The sequence below is a fragment of the Medicago truncatula genome, chromosome 4 (assembly GCF_003473485.1).
Source record: "Medicago truncatula cultivar Jemalong A17 chromosome 4, MtrunA17r5.0-ANR, whole genome shotgun sequence".
Taxonomy (NCBI): Eukaryota; Viridiplantae; Streptophyta; class Magnoliopsida; order Fabales; family Fabaceae; genus Medicago; species Medicago truncatula.
The window spans coordinates 48,656,803-48,672,161 of record NC_053045.1 but is presented as its reverse complement, the minus strand read 5'-3'; the positions used below and the strand labels follow the sequence as shown (position 1 = coordinate 48,672,161).

Sequence of the window (15,359 nt, the reverse complement as noted above, 5' to 3'; positions counted from 1 at the left end):
CACATAAATCAAAATAACATATTAACATGTCCACCATTAGCAATGGAACTTACAAAAAATGAAAGAAGGAACAAGGAAGACTAAGAGAGGCCCTAAAACTATCATTGTCTCTTCAAAAAGTTCAATTTATACAACCATGGATACAACCATGAATTTCAAAGTACATAAACTGAAAATCTTAGTCAGGAGTAAAAACTATACTGAATACAGTTAAAGAGACTCATGTAAAAAGGCATTCTCTTGATCCAAACCATCACATTTTCTTCAATAGTACTTGCTCCCTTCCTTCTCTTATTCATAATATATAATGTTAAAACTTCTCCATATTGGAAATGATTAAACTTTGCAGCTACTAGGCTCGTCATTGTTATCATATTTGCATGCCATCTGAATATTCTGAAACCACTTTGCACATGCAATATAAGCAATCAAATCTAAAGAAGTCAAAACAGCCAATAGGAAGAAAAACCTATCCAAGTGACCTCTATTCAAGTTTCCAGGGATCCATCCTGGCATGTGATCTTCAGTTGAAATCTTCATAACAATACTAACAATTAAGCTACTCACATAGTTCCCAAGTGAGATACTTGTCATGCAAAGTGCACTTCCAAAGCTCTTTAATCCATCAGGTGTTTGAGCATTGAAAAATTCTAATTGTCCTACATACATAAAAACCTCAGAAGCTCCTATAAGTGCATACTGAGGAATTTGCCAGAAGATACTTAGAGAGCTTGTGTCACCTTGTTTTGCATACTTAAGCCTGTAACATTCAACTATTCCAGCTGTAACCATTGCGATTATAGCTATAACGAGACCGATTCCCATTCTTTGAAGTTCAGTGAGTCCCTTGGAACTTGATTTTTTGAGTTTTCCGACGAGTGGATCAAGTACTCGACGGTAGAAGAAAATGAAGATGGCTACGCTGAGGATATCGAAGCTAGACATGCTTGCTGGTGGTATTTTGAAACTGGAAATTGTGGTTTTCATTGCAGCACCTTGCTCCACAAAAAGGGAAGCCATCTGAGTGAAAACTACTGAGTAGATTATTGTGCAAAGCCAAATTGGAAGAAGTCTTAGTATGCATTTTACTTCTTCAACTTGAGTAATAGGACACAGATACCATGGGTTATGTTGGCCTCCTTTTTGGACCTCTAAATCTCTTGAAGTTATATAAGCTGCCCTATCCAAAAACCTGCAATATAGATGATAAATGGAAAATTGGTCAATAAGCACTCTAGATGAACTTCTCCTAAATGCAATTATGACTTATATGTAAGAAGAAATATAAAAAGAATATTATCTTCCAAGTCTCATTATTTTCCGAAGTTCCATTGTTTAATTAATCTACCGCAGGATTTTAAATAAAAGTCTGCGACCACAATCTTGACCACGACATAATGGTTTTTGACGTGGTCCAAACGGCAATGTAGCTGCTATAGAAGTGTAAACATTAAATCATTATTGGAAGTATTCAAATAACTTACTTGAAGCCATGTGTGTGGAGAATCTTTCTGTTGGAGTTGTTAGAAGACTCCTTTTCATCTATGACATACAAGTCATCTCCATTTGAAGTCATTTGAACTCCCAATTTCCTTGAAGCAGCGAAAAACACTTGGCAGAATCTAGAAAGAGGATTGCCACAAGGTTTAAAGTGTCTATATTTTGGGGTGCCAACAAGAAAAAGTACAAGAGCCAAAAAGGCAGACCCAGCAGAAGCCCAAAACCCAAGAGCCCATAATCCTTCATCTTCAAAATAGCCCAAAATAGTGTTTGAGAAAAGTGAACCAAGGTTCAATGCCAAGTAAAAGTAGCTAAAAAATGCCACTTTTGAATAACTCTCCTTTGAGTGATCTTCATCAAATTGGTCAGCACCAAATGTTGCAATGTTTGGTTGATACCCTCCATTTCCTAAGGCAATCAGATAGATTGATAGGTAGAACATTCCCATTTCCAAACTTGAATGTTCCCCACATTCAAGTTTTCCATTTCCACAACCTTTTGGTCTAAGCAAAGCAAGGTATGTTGTAACGGACAAAGATACTAGACCCTGTTATATCAAACCATTGCATAAAGGAACAAATTAATATAATGTACTGGTAAGAAATTAATTAAAGTGGAAAAATGAAATTGAAATAATGAAGCACGGACAATTCTCCTGTGTCGGTCACGTGTCTGACACCGACACGACATCGACACATATAATTACACTAGATTATATGATTTTCTCAAATTATTAATGGTGTCGGCGTTTCAATGTCCGTGTCGTATCCAGTGTCCATGTCGTATTCGTGCTTCATAGAATTGAATGTATATTACTTACGGTTACAAAAATGCCTTGAAAGATAGCACATGTTTTGTATCTTCCCCAATAAGAATCACTAAGGAAAGCACCAACAAGAGAGAAGATGTAAACTGTGCCAGTCCACTTGCTGACATTGTTAGCAGCAGCAGCATTATCTTGACCCAACACCCTTGTCAAGAACAGAACTAGGTTCACTCCAACTCCAAAGAATGCTAAGGTTGCTAGACCTTGGTTCACTGGTTGATCAAATATATCAACAACATTAAGATTGTTAGCATCATGAAATATTTATATCTTCATCAAAAATATATCTTAAAGTTAATAATAAGTTCTTCTACCAAAAATAAAACACATAAACTTTTTTTTTCATGAATTAAAATTCAATTATAAATTTTTTATAACTAAAATATTGTATTTTCGTATGAAAATATTTAATTCATTAGAAAGGGTAAATTTTAAATTCAAACATTTTAACTTAGGATGGCTAAATAAATATGCAACAATATTTTATCTTCTAAAATTCAAAAACATATTATTTTTTGGTGCTTAAATGAAAATCAACCACGTTTGTTTGTTAGATCTTCTGACCAAATATGGTGTAATTTGGATTCATATATAAAATTCTAAGAACATATTATATTAGGATGTCCCTCTCTTAACCTAAATTTATTTGTTTTTATAATAAAAATGAACCGCACTTGAGCACATGTACATGCACACACGACGTTGTTTTTGTGTACTTTTTCTTTGTACACGCGAAAAGGTTCGGAAATATCCTACCTATGTATGACTCTGATACTTCTATGATTGTGACCTTCAAACTTTCTTTCACCTTTGATATCTTAGTTCTGGACCTAACTAATAGGACTTGTTTTTTTTATTTGTTTTAGCATTTACAATTGGTGGATTCTGGATACGGCCAAATGAAAAATATTTCTTGATTTGGTAAAAGAATATTCAAAACGATTATCAATTAGTTCAAAAACAATTTTCATGTAATATTTAAGAACTTTTCCCTCAAAAAAAAATGTAATATTTAAGAACTTATCAAAAAAAAAATGTAATATTTAAGAACTCAAATATAATTTGACATGTTCAATTTGAAAGAAAATTAAATTAAATTTTGGATGTTGCGTTAAATCATAGAATTACCTATATACATTTTACATATTCAAAATTATTATTATTATTATTATTATTATTATTATTATTATTATTATTATAATCATTATTATTATTATTATTACTGTTATAAAATATAATTAATTTAACTAGAATATCATGTAATGTTGGATTATCTAAACGATTGTGTTATAACTTTTAAGATTAATCTAACAACTAATTATTAATATTTATCATTAAAAAACTTAAAATAGAATTAATCTCCTCGGTTGATTTAGATTGCTAGTCTATCAATAAAGTTTAACAACTCACCACTTGTGTGGTGCAAAGCTTTGAAAAAAATTAGTATGATTTAATTTTTATATATACAAACTAATTTCAAATCTTGTCATACTTTTTTTTATAGATGTCAATTCGAACCTTAAAAATTGATTTATGACAATAATAGACCAAACCCATACCTAATAATTTTAGAACAAAATAAGACCTTACAAAGTCTATCTTTTTTTGAAAGAAAAAACTTATATAAAGTGTATTCTAACCTACCATATTCTTAACCTTATTGGTGACCTTCAGTAGCCTTACATGAGATTGTGGCTTATAATTATAATATTATCATAATCTTTTAATAATTAAAAGAGAAAAAAAGATATAGTAAATAGTGACAAAATTTGGAATATTGTCGTATCTAAAAAAGCTAGTGTTAATTATGGGCTGTCTTCAACTCAACTTTAGTGCACTAAATATAGAATTTCACTCTTTCTTACACTCATGTCCATAAGTATTGAAAGTGTATGCATGTATGCATCATAACACGTGGCAAATACCTACGTCATGGTTAATCTTGTTTGCAATTACGTGTCGGCAACAATTTATACAATCTCAAATGCATGCTCAAATATTTTTACACTCAACACAACAATCTCTCCTTTTTTTTCCTATTTTTTGTCTCCTGTCGTTTTATAAGGATTCAGAATCTGTATCTTCTTCTATTGCTGTAATATGTACTTTATTTTGTTCTATCTAAAACCAAAACGGTCGAGTAAGAATCAGCCAACAAATCAAAACCCTAAATATAAAAAAATTAAAAAAATAAAAACTATAGCTCATTGTTAAATGTGAACTGAATGAAGCACATGATGATCCTGTTAAAGTTGTCGTTTTCTTAAAATTTTCTAAGATGTGAAAACTGATAAGATGAACAAGAGATCATAGTTTGTTTTTTTGTGGACAAAAAGTCCTACTTTTTGTACTGATAAGCTATCATAGTCTATAAACCACCGATTAATTGCATTGCATATTCAATAATAGCTGGACAAGGTTCTTGAATCTTCTACGGCTCTAAAATTTGCCACGACTCTTTTATAATCCTATCATCATCAAATTATACGTAGACGTATCACTCCCCCGTGCACACTCAAAATTCATCTATATAATCATTTTTTGTTACTTTTTTTGGAAAATTACATTTTGTATTTACTTGAATAACATATATGATTACGGTTAAGTCATTGTCTAAACAAACTAATTGAAGTCGATGTATATCAAATAGATAGCTTATTGGATGAGTTAAAGAGACGCTGAAAAGAGTTTAGAAATTTAAACTAACATCAATCATTAAAATACTACTACTACCAAAATTGACCTAATTAGTAACACTAGTTGCGACCTAACTTAAAACCTTAATCCACATCATATAAAATACGGTTTTAACGCTACACAGGGACACATTTATGATGAATATGGTATTATAAATTAAGGGCCATATGTATGATCATTTAAGATAAGGTCAGGCTAACAATATATATAGCTCTGTAGCACTTGTTAAGGTTATCAAATATATCAATATTGCATTTAAAATTGTGTATTCAAAAAAAAAAAATCGTTTTTAACGTAAAACTTCTTTGTTTGGCTTCTTTAACAAGTATTTCAAAGGCACTTGTTAGTATTTTTTAAAAGATAAAGTCTTCCGTAATGACAAAACTATGATCATAAATCTTACACATTCACAAAAATTTAAAATATAGAATTGATTTCTTGTTTATTTTTAAATAATTAGTGGAATAAAAGGAGAACTAATATTTTACGGGAATGCCTTAGAAATTTATATTCGTTCATGTATCATACAAGAATAATCCAGTGTAGCAAAAATATAATACACCAGGTTCATAAAATAGATGTTTGGAACTTACAGAGTATAATAGTTCCGGCAAACCATCTCCCGGATGTGGCTCTGATTGATGGGCGACCATGCCAATCAACACTCCCATCAAGAGTTAACTCTTCTGTTTCTTCTTTGAACTTCCCCTGCAAAAAGTTTTCAGCAAAATTGCACTATTTTAATTAGTTACTTCTAACTTTTAACTCATTAACTTCTGCCTTAACGACATAAGTTAACCCCGTAATATATCACTAGTTTAACTATATAATAAGCTGTAAGAGCATGCTCAAATATTGCATATTGCCAGTGATCAACAGAATTTGGTTTTGTCAACAAACAAAAAAAAACAGAGGTCCAATAGGATGGATATATCTGTATTTTGGACTTTAATTTAGTAATGTTGGAACATTATATTTTATCATTACAACAAAACTTTAAGGTAAGAAAATGTATCAGTTCATTTGACAGATAGAAAATATTAGAAAGAATGAATAAATAATATGGATAAGTTCTATTTATGGTTACCTCTTTGCAGACCTCTAAGCAAGCCATTGGTGATGACAAAGTTTCAAAGACAAAAAGGAAGAAAAAGAGTGAGAAAAATGATGAAGCAGAGGAAGATTGTTGTTGATTTGGATGAAAGCCGAAGACAAGGAGATTTAATGATGAAACAGAGTGTGTGGAAGTATTCACTATATATAGAGGAAGAAAGAATCGCATGAACGGTACAGATTTCAAATTTACCATTGTGGGGACATCCAACGTGTCATACTCCTCCATGTCTACCTAACAAATATTTCAAAAAAAATGAGTACAAACAATATACTCAATTTGAAGTGGAAAAAAAATTCAAATCTAATGGATGCTTGTAAAATGGTAATTAGTGTCCTTTTATATATTAGTCTAAGACCATCTCTCATGAAATCTCTCCCTTTTAAGACTTGGTATCTCCGAGGTACCCCTATCAAAAAAAGTTATTTTGAGAATTTAACGGCAACAATGTTTCAATGAAGACCTCTAATCTTAAATGAAATATATTTTTAAAATATTATAATGCTGAAATATAATAATATAGAGTTATTAGATAACTAATGGATCTCGTTTAAAACATTTACCTGAAGTGTTGAGTGTTTATTAGGTATCATTATTTATAGTGACGTGTACATGTTAGATGTATTTAAATATCTAAAAATAGATGTTTTCATTGTGGATGTTTTAGGTGGTACTTTAATTGGTTAACAACACAAATGCGTATGAGGAGTGTTAGGAATAATGTCAAAATAGGTTTAAAATAAAGTATTAGACTCACATAAATTTCACTCAATAAAAGAATAAATATTATAGTAAATGTTAAAAGAAATGTTTCTAACACTCCTCAATCCGTATTTTTGTTAAAAAAAACACTTCTATTAATATTTTAGAAAAAAATTTAAACAAAAATTAGCGGTATTGTTTGTTTATAAATACTTGAATAGTATATGGTGTGTATATATTGTCAAGCAAGTGTGTTCCAATAACATTATTCTTCCATAAGTAACAAGATATTTTTAAGCATACACTTTTCACGATGTTTTACTAAGAGCAAGACTATCATATATATATATATATATCTTTTAGTAGTAAGAGTTCAAAATCACGTAACAAAGTTTTAAAAAAAAAAAAATCTTCAATTTTAAGTTTGTTTATCTATGCCATACGAACTTTTAATGTTTTTTGGTATAGCAAAAACATTTAATTAAATTTGTAATCAAAAGGAAATTATTTTGTTACAATTAATAACTATTTTAATTCAAAAAGGATTATTATATCATTTTTTAAAAGGTTTATATCACTTTTTTTATGAGAAGTACTATCATCACATTGAAATATCAAATGACAACTATTGATAACCGCAAAGAATTTTCTTTTGGGCTGAAATTTACGGCAGGTCAATGTCTTTTCTAGCACCCACATAAAATCTTGATCTTTTAATTTTCCTTCAATTTTTAGCAATAATTCATTTTTCTTTTAATCTTCAAATTAATAGGTGTATTTTTTATGGGTATTAATTTTTCTTTTTTGTTAAAGAATTTATTAGTGAAATATTTATCAATACAATAACTGATTATTATTAATTTAATTTCATAAATAAACTATAAATATTCAATTATATATATGCTTTCATAATAATATTTGAACTGTCTTAATTCTTGATGGAGTCCTAGTCATTAATGAGTTGGTACACTTGGCTGAAAGAAAAGTAGGATAAGTCTTTTCTATCAAAAAAAAAAGAAAGAAAGAAAGACAATTATTAATGAAGGTTGATTTATAAACAAAACAAAAAAAAACATATGATTCGGCTATATGATGGAGAGACCCTCGAGTTTAATGCTTTGTGTGCTCAAATTGAGTTTCTGATTCATAGAAACATATGAAAACGGACATCTGCAATTCAATTCATTGAATTTCTCTATCCATAAAGTTGGGGACATTCTTTACCAGTTTGACATACAAATAAGATAGGATCATCTAATTTGAATTGAATGCAACTTGTGGATTACGTAATTAGTTAACCATTTAACAGTGCTTAAAACTATATCTCAATATAGAAAGAATATATTTAATGAAACTACTATTAGAATAATTACATGCTTTAAAAACTATATGTTCCAGCCAACCACCTAAACAACTAGAGTTTGAAAGGTAATGTGTACCAAAAAAACGATAATTAGGAAGGAAGTTAGTTTTGTTTGTATTTTAATTTCATTTCACTATCATTGATATTACGTGGCAAGTAATATTGCAATGTAAATACTTAAAATGCATCTCTCTCTCTCTCTCTCTCACAATTATTTTAGTTTTATCTATGAATTATTTTCCATAAATTTTATCAAAAAATTTGGCTTAAACACATTAATATTTAGTCATTTATTTGTATTGTGAGGTTGATACTGATCTCCTAACAAAAATAAATATGCACATTGATCATTTAATTTGATTAAATAGTTGTAAGCTAGTCATTTCTATTTATTTTGTCGCTCAAAGTACATGCATGGTGATTGAGGGTTCATATCAAAGTCAGGTGTCACAAATTTTGACTTCGACCAACAAAATGGATGAAAATGACTAACTTATTTAATCAAATTAAATGACCAAATGCATTTTTTTTTATTAAGAGATGAATATGAACCTCACAATAGAAATAAAAGATTAAAAAAGTGTTTAAGTTAAAAAAATTAACATTGCGAGTTCAATCTTATAAGTGTACATAAAAATGCAGATCTTACAGTGAAGTAAAATTGTTTAAGCTTTCTTATAAGTCTCTTTGCCTGAGATGCTCTAGTAACACCGACAAGTGTTGCTATTCGACGAGAAATCATTTCCCATGGAATAGAACGACACATGAATAATCAGTCAGTGTAACTATGCATAGTAACATATGAAGATAGGAATATATGATGAGTTGAAAATAAAATTTAAGACAAGTAAAATCACACAAGTTGGCATACTTGCATTTCTTGTGGTAAGGCTGCTCCCATAATTTAACACCATGATGAGTGAGGTGTGGATCTTCGTATTAACTTAAGAACAATCATATAAATGGATTGATCAACATCACATCATCTTAAATTAGATATGAGTCATCTCACAGATATATCACATCGCATGTACTTTCCTATATAATATAAGGACCAACATCTCATTATTTTAAATTAGGTATGAGTCATTTCACTTATATATCAGATGTACTTTGACATATAATATAAGTTGGTGGATCAACATCACATCACCTTAAATTAGGTCTGAGTCATCTCACTTATATATCACATGTACTTTGCTGTATAATATAAGTGGTCGGATTAACATCACATCACCTTAAATTAGATCTGAGTCATCTCACTTATATATCACTATGTACTTTGCAATATAATATAAAACTTCTAACTTACATTAGACATACCAACATATTCCACAAAATTGTGTATTCAATTTTCACTTTATATCCTTCATGACCATATTCAGCATTTTTCCTAACAAAATTATGTCCCGTAGTGAATGTTTTTCTTCAATGATATATAGAAAACAGAAAATCCATTTAATAGAATAATATAAGATTGATGATGATAAAGTAAGTACTCTCTGTTCCCTGGGAACAACTATTTAAAATAAAAAAGTATATAAAATCATTATCTTGAGGTTACAAAACTTCTAAGAGCTTTTTTTTCTTCCACTAACTGTTTTATGAGGAGACAATGCAGTTAACAACTAGCATAATAGGTCAAATATGCATTATACATCAGCAACATGTACTACAGTGTGACATGATCATTTTCTTAAGATATGATTAATTCTTAATTCTATCAACTTTCCAATCCAAAAAAGTAATGGAAAAAACTTGTACAAATCAGATTTGGCTACTTGTTTACTTTTACTCCTTTTAAAGTAACAGAGGGAGGGGAAACACATAAGCTCAACTCAGTAAAGTCCAATTCCAGCTTAATTTAGCCAAACTTAAAGTACATGCACCTTTTATCTTGTTTGTGTTATATTGGTGATAGATTTTCTACTAGAGAGGACATATTAGATTCACTTCTTTTAAAGGAACTCTCCAATGTCCAATTCAGATAGCATTTTGTGCAAAAGTTAAAATTAGAATGTAAAAAAAGGTCATGTTAATTTCAAGGGGTACAACTGTTACGCACACATGATCAAACAAACTCCAATATCCTTGTTTTGTGCAGATGAAAATGATAAGAGAAAAACTAGGTGATAAAGCAAGATTACCATTATCACAAATTATGTGGGGTGTAATGCATGGAAGGTCATGACAAAAGTATGATTGCATTGTTGGAATAACTATGGCCAAAAAGAAATTAAAGTGATGCCAAGTCAATTCATGCAAAAGACTATCGCCATTACATTTTACAACATCTGCTTTTTAAAGATGATGCCAATATCAAAGGTGAGGGATGGTGGTGTTGGAATTCAAGTGTGACCGATTAGTCTTACGTGAGTTCAAAGGATCAAGCTAAATGAATGATATATAAAAAACAAACACATATAATCTATGTCATAATATTTTGTATGAAGATGTGGTATCAGAGTTTTTTTACGCATCATTAATTGTTTGTAATGATTCCAGTATTATCAAGACTTCGCAATAAGTGGTATCAAAGACGTGATTAATTTGGTTTGAGAAGGGGAGCTAGTTGGCATTCTTGGTGCTTTCCAGGGCTGTTCCTATGAAATTATCCTAGGTGAGAGTTGAACCTAGCAACCATGGATGGATCAACACAAATTGCAACCGCTAGAGCATATTTGCAAGCTTGAAAATCTTTAAGCATTAATACTACATACTTACTCCAACCTGCATTATGAAAATAATAAAATATTTCGGGCCCCAAATTTTGGAGGCACGGTTCTGTAGAGCTGCTTGCACCCCAAGGGTCCGGCCTTTCCAATATGTATTAATAGTAAGATCAAACTAATAGAAAAGAACAATTGAGTATCTCTCATAATTATTAATACGTAGAATTGGTAATCTTGTAAATTTGATTGTAGTATCATATACAAGTTGTACCATGTCACCATAAGTTTGAAATCACAATATAAAGGAATTGTGGTCGCTTTGAGTCACAGACATATGCAAAATTGGCTGATCTTCGTTACCAATCTGTGTTCTTTTGCATTTGTTGTTTCTTTATATTAAAGTAAGGGTTCCCATGTATATATGTGATTTGGCATCATCATTCTTTAAACTAGCTCTTGAGAGTTAAATCCATGCTTGTTTAACATGATACCAGAATCGAATTAAGAATTGATAGTGTGGTAATTAGACACAAGAATCAGGCTGGGCGTGAGGATGTGTATAGAAGTTGTATTGAAGTTCCACGTTGACATGATTATCTGAATGATGAATGTATATATGTACTTACATTCTTATTATTTGAGTTAACTTTTGAGAGTGAGATTCAAGTCTACTTAACACTTTAATCTTTTGAACCAAGTTTGTTGTTCAAATACGAACCAACAAGAATTCGGATGTAGCGGAAGATTATAGTCTCTTACAACATGATGAACTAATTAAAACTCACATTTAGTACCTAACGTTATCTTCGAATAAATTATCTCACATTAAGGATATCTATTGTAGACCAAATAGAAGTTTAGGAGACAAGACTTCAAATAAGCAAATTTTCCAATCTTCCATTATGATTAACAAGTTAGCAACTTTGGCTATGAAATGGAAGTGCTCGTATTACTCCCATGTAACTGACTTATCAACAGTAACAAGCATCATAAAGCAGATTATGAATCTTCTTACGCACTAGAGCACTAAAGTAATTATCCCCTCATGAGGTGTTATTTTCTCTACACAAAATTTATTCTAAAGACTATTTAAATTGTCAGATCCCACTACCACCCAATTTTTAATAAACATCAACATCGTGACCAAATTTTTATCAGGAAAATCCATTCTATGGGGCAAAATTTTACTTAGGTATTGTGATTTGTGAATTGTGAGGTGAAGAAGGTTGAGGTAGACAATGACCTGTTTTTTTATACCATGTTGAAAGGCACACTTGTACACATTCATTGGTTGTCTTTCCATGGGTCTTCTGTTTGTCCTTTATCTTAGGACAACAAGTCAAACATTTTACTGTTGTTATTTCAATCTTTGGTTTCACTTATCACTCACTCATATTTGTAGTATTAGTTATTAGTCTCTAGATTATAATGGCATAAAAATGGGTGAAAATTGTTTTTCTGACATAGAATACTTCCTATTGACACAAGTAAATGATCAAATTACTTCTAGCGGTAGTTAACTGCCTCTAGCATATGCGCCGGCAGTTAACTGCCGCTGGCTTTGCTACTTTTTACTATGATTTTACGCGTTTCGGTAGAAAAATCAAAATAAATCGAAAGTTATTCAGAATTCTACGAAACTTTATAGACACCTCTATAAAAATACATATAGATGATGTGAAAAGTTTCATAACATTCCAAATAAGTCTCGATTTTTTTTATATTTTGACCGAAACGCGCAAAATCGCAATTGAAAAAATAAAAAAAAATCGACACTTATTCGGAATGTTACGAAACTTTGCACATCATCTATATGTATTTATATAGAGGTGTCTATAAAGTTTCATAGCATTTCGACTAAGTCTCGATTTATTTTGATTTTTCGACCGAACCATGCAAAATCGCAATTTTTTTCAAGTGCGAGTCCGAAAAAGTGTCCTAAAGGTTGAAATTTTTTACGCTTTTTTGCACTCATGTTTAAAAGAAAAAAAAATAACATCTCCCACAAAAAATTTGAATTTTTCGACAAGGGACAGATTAAATATGAATTTTTAACGCGCCTAAAATTTAAGACACAAAAACATCAACCTAAATATTGAATTTTGAGCTGTTTTTTTGCAGACACCTCTATAAAAATACATATAGAGGATCTGAAAAATTTCTTAGTATTTCGAGTAATCCTCAATTTATTTTGATTTTTTTACTGAAACGCGTAAAATTGCAATATTTTTCTAACTGCGCGTCCAGAAAAGTTATATAGAGGTTGAATTTTTTCATTATTTTTTATACACAAATTAAGAACATAAAAAAAACATTTCCCGCAAAAAATTATAATTTTTCGACAACGGATGGATTAAATATGAATTTTTAATGCGCCAATAACTCAAGAAACCAAAACATCAAAACGTCGACCTAGAAATTGAATTTTGATCTGATTTTTTGCAAACAACTCTAAATATATATATATATATGGCCTGTAATGTTTCGTAGAATTCTGAATAAATTTCGATTTATTTTGATTTTTCGACTGAAATGCGTAAAATCATAATAAAAAGCAGCAAAGCCAGCGGCAGTTAACTGCCGGCGCATATGCCAGAGTAGAGCTGTCAAAACGGGCCGGCCCGTATGGGCCGACCCGTTTAGCCCGAATAAATATAGGGCTTGGGCCTAAAATATTGAGCCCGGATTTTAATAGGGCTTTTTAGCCCGGCCCTTAAAAGCCCGTTACCCGTTAGGGCTAGTCCGAATGGGCCGCGGGTAGCCCGCATAACAAAAAAAAATTCTATAAATTATATATATTTTTCAAATAATTATTTACTTAGTTGATTATCAAAGTAAAAAACAAAAGTGAAAATTCAATGAATTAACACAAATATAAATGTAATATAAAATCATATTTATTCATTTCGTTATTTATAGTTTTAAAGATCGAATATATAAATATCTATAACCATAACATATCTAATTTATTTAAAATCATTTTCCTCGTCGTTTTAGTTTACGACGTTTGTACGAAAATGTTTACAATTTACTTTTATGCTAGACATTATTTAAACATATTAAAAATATTATTTATAAAAAAATTATAGTAGTGTTTTATAGTACTTTTTTAAAATAAAAAAATATATAATTTTTAATATGGGCCGGCCCGTTTAGCCCGCGGCCCGTGTAGGGCCGGGCTCGGGTAGTATATTTCAAGCCCGTTTTGTCAACCGGGCTTTTTGGCCCGGCCCGCTAAAGCACGAAGCCCGCCAGGGCCGGCCCGTTTTGACAGCTCTATGCCAGAGGCAGTTAACTACTGCTGGCGATAATTTGGTCATTTACTTTTGTCAATAGGAAGTATTCTATGTCAAAGAAGCAATTTTCAAAATGGGTTTAGATTAGACTCACCGTTAGGGTTGGGAATAGGCCAGGCCAGGCCAGGCTTTGATAGGCCTGAGCCTGGCCTACGAAAAAATTTGCAGGCCTGAGCCTGGCCTATGGCCTTTCATAGGCCTATTATTTTGGCCTGGCCTGGCCTATTTAAAAGCCTAGCCTGGCCTGAAAGCCTATTTACAGGCCTACTTACTATTAAAGTCACTAAACATTCCATTTTATCTACTTTTAAATAGGCTTAATAGGCTTCAAAGCCTATTCCAGTGTAAGATTTGTCTATCACTATAAGGCCTTAAAAACATATTTCACTATAAAGCTTTAAAGCCTATTTAAAAAGTCCACTATGAAGCCTAACATGCATAAACAGGCCGGCCTATTAGGATTCATAGGCTTTTTTTATAGCCTAAGCCTGGCCTATTTACTTAAATAGGCTTTTTAAAAAGCCTAAGCCTAGCCTTTTTAATAAACAGGCCAGGCCAGGCCAGGCTTAAACAGGCCAGGCCATAGGCCCCTGTAGGCCGGCCTGGCCTATTCCCAACCCTACTCACCGTTGCCTTTGGTAAAATTGTGGCACATCTTACTCTATGTATTAGGAAAATTGCTTTTCTGACATTGAAAACTTCACAATGACACAAGTAAAATACTTAAATGCCACCAGCGGTATTTAACTACCGTTCAGGAACCGGCAGCAGTTAACTACCACTGGAAAATTGCTTTTCTGTTCTCTCTATTCTATTATCTTCCCTCCCATCTCTCTTCTTCGTTTTCCAGCTTTCATATTCAATGTGTTTGGATATACTTGCTTTTCTGTTCTTCATTTTCAAATTCTATCAACTAATAATACAAATCGTAACATGATTATTTACAGATTGTGATCAAATCTCACATATCAATTATGGAGAACCATCATACCGAAAAGATCTAATCTGCTACTAATGAATCACCATTTTTTTATATTGCAAAAAAAAAAAAAGTTATTGAATTTATGAAAGATCCATCAAAAGGGTGGCAAAAAAAAAAACTTTTCATAAACCCATTTCATAAAAAATAAGAGTGAGAAATTCAGCTTACAGACCAAGCCAATTCAATTCAACATATGAAAATTAAGCT

General features: G+C 31.2%; 1 protein-coding gene across 1 annotated transcript; it reads right to left on the bottom strand.

Moving 5' to 3' along the window:
• Window positions 1-8: 8 nt before the first annotated feature.
• On the bottom strand, window positions 9-6,402 carry LOC11408447 (protein NRT1/ PTR FAMILY 7.3). The gene is made up of 5 exons (XM_003608601.4): window positions 6,111-6,402; window positions 5,617-5,731; window positions 2,321-2,538; window positions 1,485-2,047; window positions 9-1,192 (listed from the first exon to the last, which is right to left on the bottom strand). The coding sequence occupies exons 1-5, from the start codon at window positions 6,363-6,365 to the stop codon at window positions 337-339; spliced, it is 2,007 nt and encodes a 668-aa protein (XP_003608649.3). The 5' UTR covers window positions 6,366-6,402; the 3' UTR covers window positions 9-336.
• Between the last annotated feature and the right edge of the window lie 8,957 nt (window positions 6,403-15,359).

Bases quoted from the DNA above. Each gene is read 5' to 3' on its own strand.
- LOC11408447 (XM_003608601.4), bottom strand. From the start codon at position 6,365: ATGGAGGAGTATGACACGTTGGATGTCCCCACAATGGTAAATTTGAAA. The intron at 5,732-6,110 runs GTAACCATAAAT...AACTTTTTGCAG, and splicing joins GCTTAGAGGTCTGCAAAGAG to GGGAAGTTCAAAGAAGAAAC. The intron at 1,193-1,484 runs GTAAGTTATTTG...TCTATATTGCAG, and splicing joins CTCCACACACATGGCTTCAA to GTTTTTGGATAGGGCAGCTT.